Source organism: Phaethon aethereus (genome assembly GCF_964289735.1).
Source record: "Phaethon aethereus genome assembly, chromosome: 2".
Lineage (NCBI taxonomy): Eukaryota > Metazoa > Chordata > Aves > Phaethontiformes > Phaethontidae > Phaethon > Phaethon aethereus.
The window spans coordinates 73,841,924-73,861,739 of NC_138582.1; the positions used below are offsets into that span (position 1 = coordinate 73,841,924).

General features: G+C 40.5%; 1 protein-coding gene across 1 annotated transcript in view; it reads left to right on the plus strand.

Moving 5' to 3' along the window:
* MOCOS (molybdenum cofactor sulfurase) overlaps positions 1-19,816 on the plus strand; it is a 232,172-nt gene that overhangs the window by 209,454 nt on the left and 2,902 nt on the right. Inside the window, exons 10-14 of the mRNA XM_082015564.1 lie at positions 2,478-2,559; positions 6,782-6,906; positions 7,521-7,626; positions 11,601-11,727; positions 14,020-14,124. Coding sequence (XP_081871690.1) covers positions 2,478-2,559; positions 6,782-6,906; positions 7,521-7,626; positions 11,601-11,727; positions 14,020-14,124 — 545 coding nt within the window. The remainder of the gene's footprint in view (positions 1-2,477; positions 2,560-6,781; positions 6,907-7,520; positions 7,627-11,600; positions 11,728-14,019; positions 14,125-19,816) is intronic.

The window sequence follows — 19,816 nt, forward strand, 5'->3', positions numbered from 1 at the left end:
CTGAAGCGCCACATCCACACGTTTTTTGAACACTTCCAGGGATGGCGACTCCACCACCTCCCTGGGCAGCCTGTTCCAATGCCTGACCACCCTCTCAGTGAAGAAATTTTTCCTAATATCCAATCTAAACCTCCCCTGGCGCAACTTGAGGCCATTTCCTCTCATCCTATCACTAGTTACTTGGGAGAAGAGACCAACACCCTCGTCGCCACAACCCCCTTTCAGGTAGTTGTAGAGAGCGATAAGGTCTCCCCTCAGCCTCCTCTTCTCCAGACTAAACAACCCCAGTTCCCTCAGCCGCTCCTCATAAGACTTGTGCTCCAGACCCCTCACCAACTTCGTTGCCCTTCTCTGGACACGCTCCAGCACCTCAACATCCTTCTTGTAGTGAGGGGCCCAAAACTGAACACAGGATTCAAGGTGCGGCCTCACCAGTGCCAAGTACAGGGGCACAATCACTTCCCTACTCCTGCTGGCCACAGTATTCCTGATACAGGCCAGGACGCTGTTGGCCTTCTTGGCCACCTGGGCACACTGCCGGCTCATGTTCAGCCGGCTGTCGACCAGCACGCCTAGGTCCCTTTCCGCCAGGCTGCTCTCCAGCCACTCCTCCCCAAGCCTGTAGCGTTGCATGGGGTTGTTGTGGCCAAAGCGCAGGACCCTGCACTTGGCCTTATTAAACCTCCTACAGTTGGCCTCTGCCCATCGATCCAGCCTGTCCAGATCCCTCTGCAGAGCCCTCCTACTCTCCAGCAGATCAACACTCCCACCCAACTTGGTGTCATCTGCAAACTTACTGAGGGAGCACTCGATCCCCTCATCTAGATCATCTTTATCATATCAATAAAGATATTGAACAAGACCGGCCCCAGAACCGAGCCCTGGGGAACACTGCTTGTGACCGGCCGCCAGCCGGATTTAACGCCATTCACCACAACTCTCTGGGCTCGGCCATCCAGCCAGTTCCTCACCCAGCAAAGAGTAAACCCGTCTAAGCCACGAGCCGCCAGTTTCTGCAGGAGAGTGCTGTGGGAGACGCTGTCAAAGGCTTTACTAAAGTCCAGGTAGACAACGTCCACAGTCTTTCCCTCATCCACTAGGCGGGTCACCTGATCATAGAAGGAGATGAGGTTGGTCAAGCAGGACCTGCCTTTCACGAACCCATGCTGGCTGGGCCTGATGCCTTGGTTGTCCTTCATATGCCCTGTGAGCACCCTCAAGACGAACTACTCCATGATCTTCCCTGGTACAGAGGTCAGGCTGACAGGCCTGTAGTTCCCAGGATCCTCCTTCCGGCCTTTCTTGTAGACGGGCGTCACATTGGCAAGCCTCCAGTCTTCTGGGACCTCCCCTGTTAACCAGGACTGCTGATAAATGATGGAGAGGGGCTTGGCAAGCTCCTCCACCAGCTCTCTCAGTACTCTAAAAAACGAGTAGACATCTTTCTGTATTGAAAACTTGCATGGAACAGAGCTGATAGTTGGGATATAGTGAATCTGAGCTACACTTCATTATTCTTCAGAAGAGAATAAAACAATTTGGTTTCACCATATCACAGAGCTGGTAGAGCTTGATTCTGATTTGTACTACAATAATAGAAACAGGAAATATTGAGTGAAATTGAAACATGCTGCTATGAAGCCGGGGTACAGGAGATCAGTCTTTGCTGGTTGATGTTGCAGTGTAATGGAAAGGAGTTGGATTCATTGCAGACACACAGTAAAACCCTTTGTTTGTCATTTCAGATTATTGCTTTCAATTAACAGAAAGGAAAATAGTACAGCTTTTCTTTTAGTTCTAGTAAGCCACAGTAGCCTTTCCAACTCTTTGGCTCATTCTGTTCAAGATAAGAAAACTATGGAAGAAACTGTTAACATAGATTGTTACCACGGATTCCTCATCTGGTTTAAACTTAGAGACGGATAGATGGGAATAATTCTCTCATTAGTGGCTTCCATACATTTTATCTTTACATTATTGTAGTATTATGACACATTATATTTCTTTCCTTGAACAGCCTGTGCTTATTTTTTCTAACCCCCCCTTCCATCTTTTATCTTTCTGATCACTCCATCCCACCACTCCAAAAAAAAACCAACCCAACAGTGATTAACCTCATCTCCTGATTCACTCAAGGGAGCACAGCAGTGATAAACTCAACCTTTCAACAGAAACCATGACTGGCCTGTTTCATTGCCCGAGATACACAGAGAATGAAGTTACTCAAAGCTGAAATTGTATATTCCTTGATGTGGTTTGGGTACCAAGGTCATCTGCAGCCTTTGCTCTTTGCATTATCGTTTGGAGCCACCTGTAGGCAGAGAATATAATTCTAGCGACAAGAAATAGGATTTTTGTTACATGCTATTTGGAAAGCTGCTGTGATTGTGAACGGCTGGAAAAATACGAACTTTTTTCCTGACCTTATGTTTCTATATAATTTTTTTTTAAATATGGTTTGCTCTCTGCCCATCTAGGCATGGACCCAATATCTGTATCACTAGAAGAAAATGCTGGAAAAGAGACTGTGATCTGTGAGAGTAAAGTCTGTTCACACAGGTGAGTGAAAGCAGAGAGGAATCGAAGCTGAAAATCACTGCAGTGACACTCAGGACATGACTGGATGGACACACAGGGGCAGAAGTCCTTAAAAAAAGAGGGGGAAGGTAGGTAGCAATGAATGACTTAGTGGACCAGGAGAAGACAGATTTAGATAGGTAATTTGGCATGCCCAGCACATCTGGTAGAAAACACTGGAAAAAAAAAAAATTAAAAGTGGGAGACGGACAGTACAAGAGACTATGATGAACTGGCACTCACTTGAATAAGGGAGATACCTGATTTACTTGCTGCAAGGATGAGAAAAGGGAAAGGTGTCCCCAGTTACTTCGAAATGCCAACTGGGGGCCTTCAGCAGGACTCTAGAATTCAGTTCCTTCATTTGACAGTAATGATGCTGGCAACTTAGCTCATTTCATGCTGTGTGGATTCAAAATTGCTAAAACCCTCTGAGGTTATAAACAACTTTCCATATTTACAACCCTTTCTAATTTTGTTTTGACCATCCCTGTTGATCAGTGTCCCCTTAACAATCTTGGGAAGATTAAAAGTATGTGAAATACCATTAACTGTAATCAAGAGACATACCATGAAATATAATGTTATGCATAAATTAATTTCTTTTCAGTGAATTTAAGTGTTTATTTATCATATTTTCTAAGTACTTCCCAGTCTCATTAAGTTTTCGGTGTGGCAGTGTATCAAGTGCCTTCCTACAGTACATTTGCATTACCTACTATGTTTCTTTTCACTGAGTCTCTTGGTAAGTCCAACTAAAAGAGATACTTACAGATTTACATCTTCTTTTAACCAAGGTATACTAATTCTTTGTAACACTCTACATTTGCTTCTCTGAGGGTATCACATAAACAAACCAGCAGAAGACCTGGCCATTTTCCCCATGGAGCCATGCAAGAAATGATCTTCTCCTTCTTTTCTACTACTATTCAGATGATAAAGGGGATCTTTTTCTCAGAAATGTATTTTCCTCAGGTAGTGGAATTCACCCAACAGTCATTTGTTTTAACCATCTGTTCCATTTCCCTTAGTGTTGACTCATCCTTAGCCTCCCCATGGTTAGCCCATCTATTAAAGGCTGTAAAATAGGCTAGGTTCTCTCTGTGTGCATATAATTGGCTGCCATACGATTTATTGTAGCTTGTCTTTCATTGCACTGACTGTGTCATATTTAGTGTATGAAATAGGAAATTTTCATGGGAAACCACTTAGAGTTCTGAGGAGGAAGAAAAAGATGGAAGGACAAAGAAAGGGGAGATGCAAGACAAATTGCACAGAGTGGACTGTGATTAGCAAATAAACAAGGTAGGAAGTAAGGTAGAATGAGTGGACAATGTTGATAAGGTTCCCAAACTGCTCAGAGATCCAACAGCACTGATGCCAGTTCCCATGTTTCAGCACGGGAGCCTCCGGCACCAAAAAATGGAAATAGGATCAAAACAGTGCTTTGCAGTAGGGCAGGAGGTGATTTGTGCTCTGAGGTCTTTTCTGCAAAGTATCTGAGGTGGGCAGTGGGACCAAAAGTCTTTATTAAAAGGCTTTTATTCAAACAAAATCCCTGCTGAAGGCATTTTCCTCTTATTAATTCTGCTCTCTGACACTGTAATTTCATCCAGTTCTGTTGGCTGAGGTGGTTACTCTGAATTTACACCAAGATAGCTGAGAAAAGCATGAGGTAGGATCTGCAAGCAGTCACGTGAGAAAGTTTAATTTCACAGATGCCACAAAAGTTTAATGAGCCCGCGTTTCCCTTGTGAAGCAATTCATCAGTGTTAGCCTTCATCTCAGCAGGGGTTGTCCATCAGCATGTGCTGCTCACATCGGAGGGACGTGGCTTTCTAGTATAATATCTAACAGTGGACAGATGCAAGTAGAAGCTAGTGTTGTTAATGTTACTGATGTTGTAGAAGACCCTAAATGCTCAAGGTTAGTACTCTACTGAAATAGGCAGGGACACAGCCTCCTCTTTGACAGGCCACAATATCAAAGAGATCAAAGGAAGGGTGTCAGTCATAGAAGATGACAAAGGCGTAGTTAAAAACAAGGCAAACTGAACCTGTTGTGTGTAAATGTATGTATTAAATCCCTTGGGATCAATATTCAGACTTCAGCTGTCCTTGTTTCTTGCTCTATAAATTACCTAGCTAGATGGACCAGCTGTAATGCACTGAAGCTAAATGACATCATAAGAAGATGAGTGGGGAACTCAAGGCAAACAGCAAGTAAAATCTGAAAGAACTAAGGCCCTCCTTTATAAATTGCCTGACACGTGCCAAATGAAACATAATGCTGACATATGAAAAATAATACTCAAAAAAAATAAACATAAGCAGCAAATGAGTAGAATTGAGCTACAACAGAAGGACTTTGAATAAGACCTTGAAGAGATGATGTTACTTACTCAGAAAATGGTCTGATAGTAAGGGAAAGCAATTTGAAAACGTAGGAGTCTTGGAATACAAAAACTACACAGTGATATTTGATGATATACTAAGAATGCTCTGTGTCTCTAACTCAGCCACTGTGACTCAAAATGGTAAGCAGATAAGAAAGAGCACAAAACTTTGATCACAATTTATACAGTATTAAGCCCCAGCAGGCTGCTAGAGGTAATTGGCTGAGGAGAGAACTTAAATATCCCTAGCACCTCTGTTTCATTGGGAAAAAGTATTTGGGGAATTTATTTCACCTGTACTGTCACCATGGAAGAATCGTGCCTTCTCATTAGCAGCCTTCTCACTAACAAAGCGACCAGCAAGTACACAAGAACTGCTCAGCTCAAACTATAGAATCTCATGTGGAGTGTCATCTTTTGCCCCTTTTTTCTTGCCACAGTGCCTGCATCTCATAATATCAGAGTTTCATTTCAACTCTAGGACATTGCTGGCTAGATGCAGCTGTGGTTGGCATCAGTCCAGTCTCAGACTGGGGAGAAGGATGCAGAGCTGGACCACAATCAAAACTCAGAATAACCACTGAAGAGATATCTGATCCCTGCAGGATTATAAAATCTCTTTGATTTCACTTGTCCTGTTTTTCTACCTGTGTAACTCAGCTGAACCTACAAAGCATTTTGTAAAGCTAAGCTACTTCTCTCAATCCTAGGGTTTAGCATCTTTTGCTGTGAGGAGCTGTTTTCTTCTTTCTCAGAGCAGATGGTCTCCATGCAGATCAGTTTCTTTGACTGGATAGGACAAAAATGTGAGCATAGGACTACTGTTACGTCACTTTTCTTACTACAAGAATTATGCCTAGATCCGCATGAGAATTTGCATTCCTGTTATCTGTTTACGTCATTTAAAACTTAGATGTCAGTCAAATCTCCTTCTGTAGTCAATGGAGTTAAACACTCCCAGAGTGAGAGTCATTCCATCCTGAAGTCTAATCTAGATGGAAACTACTTACCTTTTTCTGTTATCTGTGAGGGGAACCCAGTTAATTTAAGATAGAAGTTAAGATTATTCATGGATGAGAATTTAATGGTAAATAGGATCACTTCCTAGTGGTCTGATCTGTACCTTCCTGAACTGAGAGGGGTGATCTTAAAATCTTTCTAGGGGAGATTACATCCAGGTAAAGATGGCGAATCTATTGCCAGCCTTGCATAACTCACTAGACCATTTACTAGTAATGGAAAACATCTTTAGATAGAGACATACTTGGGCTCTGCTAGTGGAGCCATGTTTTAATGTGGAGTGTCTGTACTAATATGAATTAAATTAGGGAATTAACATCATTGTACCTGATGGGATCATTAAAAATTACATACAGTGTGACACGGTGGGGCAATCTTAAATTCAACTCAGATTAATCCTCTTTGTTTTAGTAAAAAGTACAGACCAGAGAATAACTTTTTCACAATACTATATTGTAATATTGTAATATGGGCTACCAGTTACTGTACTTCAGAGTCAGTGTCTTGAGCATTATGATTATTTAATCATTTATTCCACAGTAATTTTCTGTATAAAACTAAATTGGATCTTGTGGATATTAACTTCAATACTAACAGAGTAAAGCTGAGGAAATTGGGATATAAGATTATGCAGAGCTTCATATCTCTGTTTTATCACTCATCAGAGAATAGAGATTCTGTATTTTGTATTGGAAGGAGCAGAATAGACATCTTCATAATTCATCTTCAGTTTTACAAATTAATGTTTGGGCAATCAAATTTTTCTAAGTCCCTCTTTTCTCTTAATAGGGTAAAAACATATGACTGTGGAGAAAGAATTGCTGGCTGGTTCTCTTTGTTTCTTGGTCGTCCATGTCGCTTGATAAGACAAAGTTCAGACAAGGAAAACAGGTCGAATCAGAAAAATACAAAAGGTATGTTGTCATTCTTAAAAATATTTGTGATTCCTCACTTAGTAAACATCAGGCTCATGGATTTCATACTGACTATATCATTACCCTGATAAAGGGTGAAAGAGTCATTCAATATTGATCTAGTAGGTTTCAAAGGGTATATTTTTACCCAAACTGTGTTTTATCCTGTCCTTCTACTTGTTACATTTGGTGAAAATGTACAGATACACCAGTCTGGGTGTTTTTTATCATCATGACCATGATTTTGTCTGGAAACTCAGTGATCGTTTTGAAAAATGATCATGGAAAATGTATAAAAAAAGAATTTTTTCTTAGACTTAATTTCATCATAAAAAAGGATCAAATGGAAAAAGCATCAAAAATCCATAGATATTGCTCTTGTAAATTTTTTTACAAATTTGGTAAAATCTCAGCTCTATTTCTGTTTCTACATCGTGTCATTATCAGTTACAGGTTTGAGGGGATTCTTGGAATCTTTCTTTAGTGTCTGGATCCAAATGAATAATTTTTTAATGAGAATGCATAAGTGATCAAAGGAAAGATGAGGTGAAATTACTAGTATAATCTTCCTGATTTTTAACAATCCTTTTAGAATGTTGGATTCTTTTCTTTAGGTCTGGCATCTGCTACAAACATCTCGCTCTCTCTTGTGAATGAAGCACAATACCTCCTGATAAACATAGCAAGCATTCTGCAGCTGGAAGAACATATTTCTGCAAGGTAAGATCCTTCTGTCTCCAAATGTCTCTCAGCGGTCTTGGATTCCAGGATCTTGCCTTAAGATGCCAATATAACTGTTTTATCTGGAGATTTAGAGATAGCTACTTTTCAATGTTCAATAAATATGTAAGTACTGCACTGTTATAATTACTCATTCCTGTATGACTTCTGAAAATTTGAATTAAATGCTTGAACATAATCACTCTGCCAGTCATCTTTAGGAAGACTTAAACAAAATTCTTGTCAAATGATTTGGTGGCAAGAGACTACTGGGAACCAGCTAACTTCTGTTTGTGGAAAGAACAAGGATAATTAGGTTTTCTCAACATAAATAATCTGGCAGGTAAAAATACAGAATCTTGCTACTTGCTGAACTGTTTCTTTCCTATGGGAAGGATTAAGATTTACAGCAAACATTCACAACAGAAATATTTTTAAACTACTTGCAGGACTGGATTAATTTCATTTCTTAATTGAAGTTGGCTTTACCAGTACAAAAGTGGGAGATACAAGCAGGAAATAAAACACTGAGACAGCCCACAGTTCAAAGATAAGGAACCCATTACCAACTAAATTTTCATATGCCTACAATAACAAGTTGCTTATATTCAAGAAAATATAAGTAGGACAGGATCAAATTCCACAGAAAATCTGCCTTCAAGGCTCCCACCATCATAGCTGTGCATCCCACAGCCCTAGCATTTGTCTCTGAGCCCCTTTTTCCTGTCTCGCCAAACTTCCCTGCCTCTGGTTAGTGTCATCTTCTCTCTTCTTAGTCACCCACCAAACATGCCCCCTGAATTGAAATTCCTGTTTTGAGTAGAGGAGGAATATATATATACACACACACACAAACACACCCCCCCGTAGGAGGATACATATATAGCTTCAGGATTTAAAACCAGTGACTGAATGAAGCATCACTATAGACCACTGGAGCTTGCATTGCCTGGGGGTTTTCTTTCTTTAGAAGACAGCTGGGCGATGTTAGCATATCATGGCAACGCTCCTTTGGAGAAAATGCCCGGAAAAGGTTTGAAACAGTCCATCTCTCAGACATTTTGGCTACCCTTTCTCAGTGATAGTTAATGCCTTCTTTTGAGGCTTGACTGGCTCAGTTACATCTCCTTGGGAAACCAACACTTGCACGGGCAACCCTTACTGAGATTGGGCTTTTTCCATGGTGAGACCCAGTAAGGAATGTTCCAGACGTGGGATCTGAGTGCAAAGAAAAGGGGTAAGGCACCAGCGGGAGCAGCAAGTGAGGATGAAGGAGGACAGGGAACTTCGGTAAAACATGCAATGTCAGATGATCCATTGACTTTGCACCTAATATCTCCCAGTACAACTGGGCTTGTAATCTCATATTCTTCAAAGGAATCTCTAGATGTGACCGGAGTTGCCATGATGCCTGAGAAGCATCTTGCTTCCTATGCTGTAGCCCAGGTTGGAAAACTCTTCCCTATTTTGCCATGCAGTGCATTCTGCGGGTGCTGGGGAAATGAATTCAGCATAGATATACAGCACTATAATTTTGTACTGTTACTAAATCATGGTGTACAAACTTTCCAAATACTGAACTATGCAATGTACTTTCAAGAATCTGCACATGTGGGTCTTTATTAAATGTTTTTCTTTTTTAGAAAGTATTATTTAGCTTCTTGACACATGGGTATATTTTTGTTTAATGGAAACCTGCTAAGATTTATAAAACAATTTTAATCTTCAATTGAGTTTTAATAATTTCTCTTTGCTTGTGTCTTCTGTAAGTAAAAATTAATCTGCCAGTCTGCACTTGCCTCTTGAGAGGTGATCTAAAACAGAAACAGCAATTTAATTAAAAATTAGAATGTAACATACTGTTGGAGAGCCGTATATATATGGAGACATTCGCCCCTCTGGTGTTGCCTTTACAGGTCACTTCCATGAAAATCCCCATGGCCTGGCCTTATGCTCAAATGTTCTGGCTAGAAATATACCCCTGGAGATGCATATACTCGTTTTCAAGTTTACCTGTTAAATATATGTAATGCATTCTGGATTGCAGGGCCCGCTGCTGTGAAAAGACCAAAGTTCCCATGCTGGCTTTGGCAAAATACACTGATTTTCACAACAGATCCTGGCTGAAATTTGCAGGTGAAGGTGCCTGTCACTCCACCAAGCCAATGCATGTTTGGGGCGGGGGGCAAATGACGGGCGTTTACTGAGATACATGCTGCCAGGTAATTAGAAGCAGTTCTGAGGGCTGGGGATAGGCGCAGGAGAGGCACGGTATTTTGGAGGTGAGCCTGAGCAGGTTAAAGGCAGAGAGGCTAGGAGTAGGGGCATTGCAGTCTTGGAGGATTAGCAGCAAGGGATAAAACAGTAGAAACTAGAAATAGTTTTCAGCAGCTGTCTCGGGACACTGCAGGCCCAGCTCCAAGGTTACCGGGGCTCTGGATGCCCCCACCGGTACCAGCTGGGGTGGCAAGCACTGCTGTGTCACAAAATGCATTCAAAACCAGAGGCTACCACGGCATCCAAGCTCCGAGCGCCTGCAGCAAAGCTAGGAAGCACAACAGCATAACTGAACTTGTTCATGACTAACTGCCACTTTCCTCCGTGTCTGTCGGAGCGTCGGCATAGTTTACACTTTCTGTTGGCTCCCATCTCCTGCAATCATTACGAATTGTGTCTCAGCCGTGGGATTTCTTGTGGGATCTTGAGGGAAAACCTGTAGCCCTTCAGCTTCCCATCCCACTTTCTACCCCCAGGCTGCTGGAGGCCTTGTGAACAGCGAAAGCTTGGTGGAGCAGGGCTTGTGTAGTTTGACTGAAAGTCTGCACAGGCAGTTTATTCTTATGCACATTTGTCTGCTAATGAAGATCATCCAGGCTGTTTTAAATAAAATTCTTTTTTTCACCTAACAGACCTCTTCTGCCAAGACTACTTGATATTAACAGTTTTCCCTATGCTTTGATTTTGCATGTTTTTCCTCATTTTAATTAAAACACGTTTTAAACTGTATGTCCTTACTTTTTTTTAAGTTTCTTTGTTGTTTCCCCCCTCCCCCTCCCCAGGACAGAAACCTCTCTTTTCACTACTTACTTAGGTTTCTGCCTATGCTGTAGGGTGTCATATCCCAAAGCTGTCAGACCACAGCTGATGGAGTATCAAAAGTTGTTCATGTCCATAATAGCTAATGCAAAAAGAAATGCTCTTCCCCGCTAACAATGGCAGTGAGAGAACTCTCTTGCAAATTTTAGGGCTGTCTTTTTTTTGGTACTGGTTGGGTTCTCCTTTCAAAGGAGGGCGAAGAACGACAATTCAAAGGTGCAGCCAGATTTCTGGTATTTGTATGCAGTCTGCTGCTCTCTCTGCCTCATATATGTTTTCCACACCGACACAAATCTACACTTTGGCAGTTCAAATGCTTGTAAAGAGGTGAAGATATCGCCACACAGAGATTAATTTTTCTTCAAAACACCTATCATTTGGTGCAATCTGCTGCATCCAAAGGCAAATAATAATATGAGGAATACATTCTCTCATAAAATGCCTTTATTGGCCTTTTTCACCTCCAGTGTCTACTGGTTTTGTCCCTTTTGCCACTGCAGCATGTGCAGGATAAGTTTCTATTTGCCTTCTTTTTAGAAACATTTAATGAATCAAATGATTGCTAACTCAAAAGATCTTTTCATTTGTTGCCGTTAGCCTTCCATGTGATAGCTAATAAGGAATTTTCTCACGTGCATTGTTCACAGTCGCCTGTCTACATGCTTTCATACCTACATCACAGTTCCAGGTTACACCTCTGAAGAAGCCACCTAGAGGATTACAAATTATAGTTGAAGGATTACGAATCTGGTCCAGGTTATTCTGGAGAAACATTTGCTAAATCATATTAGTCACTAGATTCTACAGCACAAATATCTAGTGCAGAACTAGTTAATAAATCTTATTTTTTCTTTTTCCCTGTCAACTCTGTGAGACAGATTGGAAGAGCCATTGGAAATAGAGGAATTAATCCGACGTTTCCGTGCCAACATTGTCATCAGTGCACCAGAGTCCTTTGAAGAAGAAGAGTGGGCTGAGATTTCAATGGGTGCTCTGCAATTCCAGGTGCGAACTCATCTCCTTTGTCCTAGTCCCAGTCTATCACAACCTATTTTGACCCCTGGAGACAGAGCAATTTTTGCAAGGCTTTGACTGGAACATGGGTGACACAGTTTGTGCATATGAAATCCATGAAGTGTGTAAAAAAACAAACATGCTGTGACCTGTGGCAAACATGCTTCAATATAATTGAGAGGTTTTGACATATTTCTCCACACTTTTTTTTTTAATTTCATAATTCATAAAATTTCCCACCTCTATCCAACTGAGCAGAAAAATAGTCATTGTTTGGAGGCAGTTTGCAGCAAATATTTAGCCAACATGTCACAAGAGAATACTGGCTGCTCTTAAGCATAATAGTCCAAATGTAACCTCGGATTGCTGCACATCAAGCAACTGACTGCCAAAAGACTGGACATGAGTACAAGTGAACAATCGCTGTCTGTTGCCCTCTGTTGTATACATTTTGTCTTAATCTCCATTCAAGACATGTGTCTAAGTCTAGCCTGGCAGGGCTTTTTTGTATGTTATGCTTCATATCATATCTAACAACATAATGTGCTTTGTACGGGAAGGAAAACACTGAAGAGTTAGATTTTGTTGGCAAATACATTATTTTCAGAAAAATTTTAACAAAGGATCCGTGAAGAAGCTACACATGAAACCTAAGGGAATGAGGCACACATGTACTACATGTTCTATTGGATTTGCCTGGTCCTTAGAGCTGAAATATGTGTTTGAAAATGCATTACCTAGGATCTGTAAGTGGCTAATTCATTGTTTTCTTAGGGATGATAATGAAGGTGTGAATAACAGAAGTGATAAGGTCTAGAAGCTGTGATAGACATCACTCCTGTTTCTTTCTGGTCAGCATATTGTAAGAAATGGAGAGGCCATTTTTTCATTAAGGGTGGAAATTGTGACTTATCTGTTCTCTTCCTATGTGTGCTTTGATCAGTAAGCTGTAATACGCATTACAGAAAATTGAGGAAGAATTTCTTTAGGTAGGAGATGAGGACAAAGTCCTTGGTGTAAAGCTCATTGGAGGCTGGAGTTGCACTAGGGATCTCAACTTAGGATCCTTTTGTGGAAGATACTGTAAAACTACAGAATAGAAAGGCATTCCTGTTTCTGGCATTGAAATACTTTAGGAATGCAAGCTGAAAATAGAAAGGCTTATGCAACTTGCATTGTGTTTTCCTGTCTCTGCTAGGTCCTTATTCAGATACTGATGGAGTAACAGTAGAAATTGATGCCAGGAAAATGGTAGAAGAAGCTGTTGAACAAAGCAAAGCAGGGAAAAATATTTCTTTCTCTGTCTTGTTTTCTTCTTTTAATAAAATATTAAACCTGTGGAAAGTCATCTTCTGAAAAAGCTAAGCCAAATGTATGGGTTTGGTGATTACGCTGAAGAGTTGTACAAGCAGTTCTAGATGTACCTCAAAGAACTGAAGTATGTTCTTAAATGTTTGCAGTGTCAGGTTTAATTATTTGCCCTATTTGAAATTTATGACACATTTTACAAAAGTAGAATGTGTATATTGAGATACTAAGACAGTTTCTATAACGTACAGCTTTGCTCAAGTTAGGTTTGTAATATTGAAGGAAACTGGAATATGTCTTCCTTCTTAATTTCAATGCTTTAAAAGATAAAAAGAAATTCACTGCATTTTTTTCCCTAAAAACACACCCTAGTTCGAACACGTATTAACTTTAAGAACCATACTCTGTATGATGTTACAGTAGAGGTTCTCATTATTCCTTCTGCTAATATAAACTTGTGAAAATTCACATTTTGCATTCTGATTATCTACAAGTGCTATGCCTATAAGAAAGAATGTATTTCAGCTACACTGAAACAATGTAAACCAAACTCTGTTAGTTTAACTCCAAGAAAATTCTCCTTGGGTTAAATCCTGAGGCGCTTAATTTTGTATTCAGTTCCCCTTCGGGCAAGTAGCCCTGCCAGCTGGTAGATGAAGTGAAGCCATCAGGAAATAAAAATATGTAAATCTTTTTGATTTCTCAGATTCTGTCTCTAGGAAAGTTTTCCTGAAAAAAAGAAAAAGAAAATAAAAGGTGAATTAAAAAATCAGAAGAGCTTCGCAAGTAGACCCTTTGAAAATGTATCTACATTAGGTGAACAGGCCTGACCTCTTACATAATTAAAGCATAAAAGAACACAGAAAAGCATGTGAAATATATGTTTTTAAGATGTTATGATGGTCAGAAGCTTGTACTGTTTTTATTGTACTGCTTTGATATACAGCTGTGAATCATCTTTAACTAAAATTTCAGGTTGTGGGTCCATGTAGCAGATGTCAAATAATCTGCATTGATCAACAGTCTGGAGAACGAAACAAAGAATTTCTGCAGTCTCTGTCTGCTGCCAGAGGTAGAAAGGTCAGTACAGTACTCCAAAATAGCTGTATAGAAAGATGTAGTGACTTCATTGCATGCACAGTGAAATATCTGCTGAGAGAATATTCATGATTAAGTTGTTATGCTAATCATTACTATTTGTTTTCTCAGTAAAAAGAGCATGCGATGCACTTACAACCTAGATATGACATGGTTTACCTGCATAAAATGCTCACCGCGTTTTTTATTCAGAAATTGACTATTAATATGCATTATTTTTTATTGTGCTTGCTTTTATTCGGTATGTACTGCTTTACAATGCGTTTATTTTGATCTTGAAAAACACGAGCTGATGCGCTGATGTCATTCAAGAAGAGAAATCTGCAGAAAAATCAGAAAGTATTTGAAACGATACAGTTAGCTTTTAAGACTAAACTTTATTCTTATTGTGAGAAACAGAGCAGATGTGAATATAGTCAAAGTGGAGAGTAATTGATTAAGAAAGTGACTGGAGAATAAGTGTGAAATACAGGCATTCATTTGGAGCCCTTCTGCTTCCTAAGATTGCATTTGCTTCTTGGAATTGAGAGTGCTCAGACAGTGGCTAGACAGTTTGGCTTCCCAAAACCTTCACAAATATCCTCATAAGTATTTATTTAGCTGAAAATCCTTACTCTAAACTCATTGCTTCCTGTTCGTTAAAATTCTGTTGTAAAAGTTCGTTAGCCAGCCAGGGCTCAGAAGCCTCGCCAACACCAGCCAAACACCAGAGACTAGGCACAGCACAGAGGCAGAGCAATAACAAATAGGTTGAAAATTATTTACCCAAACCATGCACAAACAAGTTACAAATAATGCACTCTTTGTTTGGGGGGGGGGGGGGAATAATTGATTTGTCTCAGTGACTCATTAAGCAAACAAAGGGCTACATTTTCAATGAATGTTATCCTTGGTGAATAGCTCTGCCGGCTCGGTCTGGGAGCCAGCCGCCTGGTGCGGGGCGAGAGGGGGAGAGGCGAGCAGGCAGGGGCCGGTTGTCCAGGCACAGCTTCCCGCTGACCTGAGATGACTTAGGGCTGCACAGCAGGCTCTGGCAATCCAGATAGCCACAGTACATGTGCCTTTGTGAGATGAGCTCCTGGCCATGGTGGGTAGCCTGAGGACAAAGAAGTTCTCTCCAGGTAATGGTGTGGCACAGCTGGAACATGTGGGATGCTTTAGAGCGCATTCTGGCGCTCTGGGCAGGGATGCTGCCCAGCTGCCACATGGGGTGCGGTATGTGGAGGACTTTCCCTACACACGTGGGTTTTACTGGATTATGACTTGAATCCTCTGGAGAGGGAAAGCAGCCTGTATTCAGGGACCTTCTCAGATGGCAACAAAACCTTACCTGGGAGACAGATTGTTCAGGAAAAGCAAAGCATCTTCTGCATGTTTCCCACAGCAAAGATGAACTTCTCTTTCATTCTGAATAACTCAGCAATGCAAAGATGCTCTTGATACAAGCATTCCTAGAACCAAGTAGCTCGTTCAAACAGAACTAAGGCAAAGAGAGCAATCCAACCTCTTGAGAACAACCTGGCGCCAGATAAAAGACGCCTGGCAAGGCGAGGCACTGCAGAGCACAGCGCTGCTATTCACAGCGGGGGAGTGCTCTGCTTCCCTCAGCTGCACAACAATATTCATGCTGCAAAGAACTGGGCCTTCAGCTTTTTTTATTTGTCCCAGCCTTCAGCGCTGCTGGCAGATGGGATCTCATGAGCATGCCCTGCTTTGCATTAAAAGGCCAAGTGCTCTGGATTACCTTGACAGCTGGAAGGGATAGTCTGAACTGGTAGTTTTGCCTGAACTGGTCTGAGAAGATTTCACAGCCCATCCCTCCTGCAAGTCATCTGTGGGGTGATGGTCACTGGCTGGTTATCAGTGAGTAGCACCCAGGACTATGATATGTGTGCTAAGCAGACCTAGCAGAGGACATTGATCCAAACCTTTCACAGTTCACAGTGGGGAGAGAGTAAGAACATCGAGTTCATGTGTCTGTGTTAAACTGCAGAGCTAATCCTTTGGTGACTCATGTCTCTAGCATGCGCTTTTCTGTTAAGGAGTCATCCAACAGACTTCATTTTCTTTTTTTATCAGATACAGATTCTGTGAAGAAATTTAGCAGTGTTTGTTCCCAGCTGTCAATAATGTGATTCAAACTACAAAAAAAAAAAAGCAGCAAAACAAGATTTAAGCTAATTTCCCAGTACAAGGGGAACTGATATTTTTGAAAGGCTGTTGTAGTTGATTGATTTCCAAAACTTTAAAGATACTGCACATAGGAATGGATAGCAAATCCTGAATGCTTAACAAAAGAGCCAGGTGTCAATATGTACCATTTTGTTTTGCTTTTCCAAGAACACCAACCTGGAAAAATATATTGAACTTTATCAAATTGGTAGCCCAAATGACAGCATTGCCAATGGACTTCAATAATGAGCTAAATAAAGTAAGGCTTGTAAGAGGTGGTTTGGTATTTATTTCTGAAATCATATTTTTCTCCATCCCTCGGAGACTCTGAGAACCTGGTGCTCCAAGTTGAAAGATTGAGGCTTTGCATAGATGGATTGCAGCTGAAAGTCAGAACCAGCTACTGTAATTAGCCACACGAGTAATTTGCATGTTTCCTGATAAATGTAAAGCAGGGTGCTGAAGCCTAGCCAGCTACTTTTCATGAAACCTTTTATCACATTGTTTGAAATAAAACGCAAGCACCTCTACAAAGCGAACTTGAGCTCTGCTGCCGTCAGTTCTGAAAAACTACTCATTAAGGATTCCTTCTGTAATTTTTGACTGAAAAGGAAAAGCGAGCTCTCCTGTGACAGACCGCGCTCTGTTGCTGCAGGAGACTGTAAAAGACTAGATAACTTCATTAAGCAAATAGCATAAAAATAGCCACACACTGTTTCACATGCATCACCACCTGATGCAAAACACACAGAGACAGAAAGGAAAGAGCATTGAATTCTTGCCCGTCTTTGGTGTTTTGCAGATGCAGTTTAACGCTAACAATAGCGGAAGCCCTGTGGGTAGATTTGCAGCAGTGCTATAAGCTGGGACTTGCTGTCAAGGTAGCAAAGGGAACTGCATTAGCAGTCTGCCCCAGCATAAATGTATGGATAGCGGTACATCAAGGGAAATCCATTATGTTTGCACATGCCCTCATGCATTAAAGAGGTGTGTTTTTTCCTGTGGGCTGTTGATCCTCCTTTATGTATCTCATCGTGCCTTGGGAGAGCTTCTTTCCCTGCAGGATTAGACGCTGTGCCGTTGGATTGCTTACTGAAACGTTAGCATGGATGGCAAATGACTTCTCTTATCTGATGCATCATTATCACCATTTTCATAGTAATGCAGGGCTTTACACTATGAAATGCTTTTCATCCAAATATCTGGAACACAAGCAGTGATCGATGTAATTAATAGACCTCTGAAATAATGTGGTTCTTTTTTCTCATTGGTGGCTGAACTGGTAAATGCATTCATTTAAGGTAGAGCAAAGGAATATCAGTTCTCAGCAAAACATTCTGCTGTCCAGATATTTTCAACAGATGGGATTTTCTGACACCAAGTTAAAAGTCCCCTTTTCTCCAATATGAAAAATCAGCATGTTGGAAATGAGTACTTCCACTGTCCTATTTTATAAGGCTTTTCTAAGCAGTTTTGGTGAATACAGACTAATAAACATCTTTACATTAAAAAAAGAAAAAAAATCAGCTTTAATAATTGCATCTCCCAAACCTTTGCATGAGAGGGAGGTTATGTTATTGTATGAATAAAATGAGCAGAAGTGAACGGGTAAAATTATCTGTTGGGAGGAGGCAGCTGAGAGCTACCTCCAGGGGCAAAATACAGAATTCATCCATCCAGAGCTAAGTCTTAGCATGCAGTATCACTTATGTGCTTGTCACACATTCTAGCAGGGCATTTTCCCTAGCAAGTGCTAGTCTGAATTAACTGATTGTTTAAGAGCTGTAGCTTGAAGGCGTCTCATCTCAGCCTTTGTCAGATGTAGTACCTCAGGTTTCTATCTTACAAAAGGAGATACTGCACCCAGGATATTTCTCTGTCAGTGAATATCTAAGCACTGCATATTACTGTTGATCCAGTAAATGTACTTGAAACAACATGCAAGAATGACACCATTTTATAGCTCCTCCTTTAAGTGAGTGTGATGACTATCATATGATTCACTGTTGGCAAGAATAAGTATGTTTTATCTATTTCTCCCAGCAGTGAAATGTTGTGCTTTTTGCTAATCAAGAAGCTTTACATTTTGTGTCCCTGTGAAGTTTAAGAGTGATGGGAAGAGCCCCTACTGCCATCAGAAGACCGAGCGGGTAAAGCCACAGAACTCCTAGTCCAACACTCCCTGCCCAGTTCTTGGTGTGTTCTGGGGAGTTTATACGCAGAACAAAATGCCCTTGAAGTCAGGAAAAGGTAGCAACAGCAGAAAGAGATTATGCAGTTCATTGTAATAACTCTGCAGGCTGTAATCTCTGCTCCTGAAAGTGTCATTTTTCAACAGTGAAATGTGAGAAAGGCCAATTTCTACATTTTATCTTTCTCTTGAACCAGAGCTGAAGTGGCAGGATGCACAGCTTTTGTGGTTGCTTGGAGGCGGGGCTTGCTACCATCAGTATTTTCTGAGTCAATGTTTGTAATTATTGAAAAAAAAAGGAAATTTACTTTAAAAATATTAAATCCGCTTCTGGTAATCACAAGCTAAATTTTAGCCTTAAGAACATTCACAGAAGAAAGAGATCAGCAATTCCAAGCAGGTATTAGTACTTAAATATGTATACCAACAGATAACCATCACCTTTAAAACTCCTTAGGTGTCTCAGCACTGAAAAACATACTACCAGACTTTAGATGCCCAATGAGAGTAGGGAAATACTAAAGACCAGTATTAAAATAGTATTTGAGAACTCCTGAAGATGTATTCGCACATGCCCTTTCTTAAATAATTCTGACTGTTTTAAAGTGCTTTAAGAAAAAAAAACATCCTAAATGATTCACAACAATAGAAAAATTGGTAAATTAAATTCTCCACAGTGAACAATCTGCCCAGATTAATTCTAGTCTCATTTTAACATAAATCAAGATGTCAATACAGTAAATATAAATAAAAACTTCTCATGTATCAAGTTCATTTACACAGATGAGTTATGAAATTCTTTCCTGTGTGAAATGTGGTGCAGCATGGACTAATATTAATTTTAAAATACTTGTTTAGTGAGTGATTTTTTAAAACAACAAAATTAGGGCAACTGTCATCTTTGCAGTAGGGAATAGGAAGTAAATCCAGGTTATTAACCACAAGGCTGACTAACACATCATTTATGCCAATAGAGAAACCACCACAGCTTGTCAACAAACAAGAGAAAAGCAAGAACGGAAAAATAATACTATGCGCTTTAATATTTTAAATGAAACAATTACTAACTCACCATTTTAGCACCATGGTTGACCCAACACAGTCACTGTACTAGAGGTTTAGGATCTTATTGTGCTGCAGTCGTTCGTCAGCATTAAATCCTAGAACACTGACCAGAAGGATCTACCCTGTGACCACCAGTGTTGACACCATTATGGTCAGAAGTATCCACAAAGTGTCATTAATAGGCTGGGCCTGATCAGGTCCAACGCGTACCCCATATATGCGAAATGCCAGTGAGATGAAGGAATA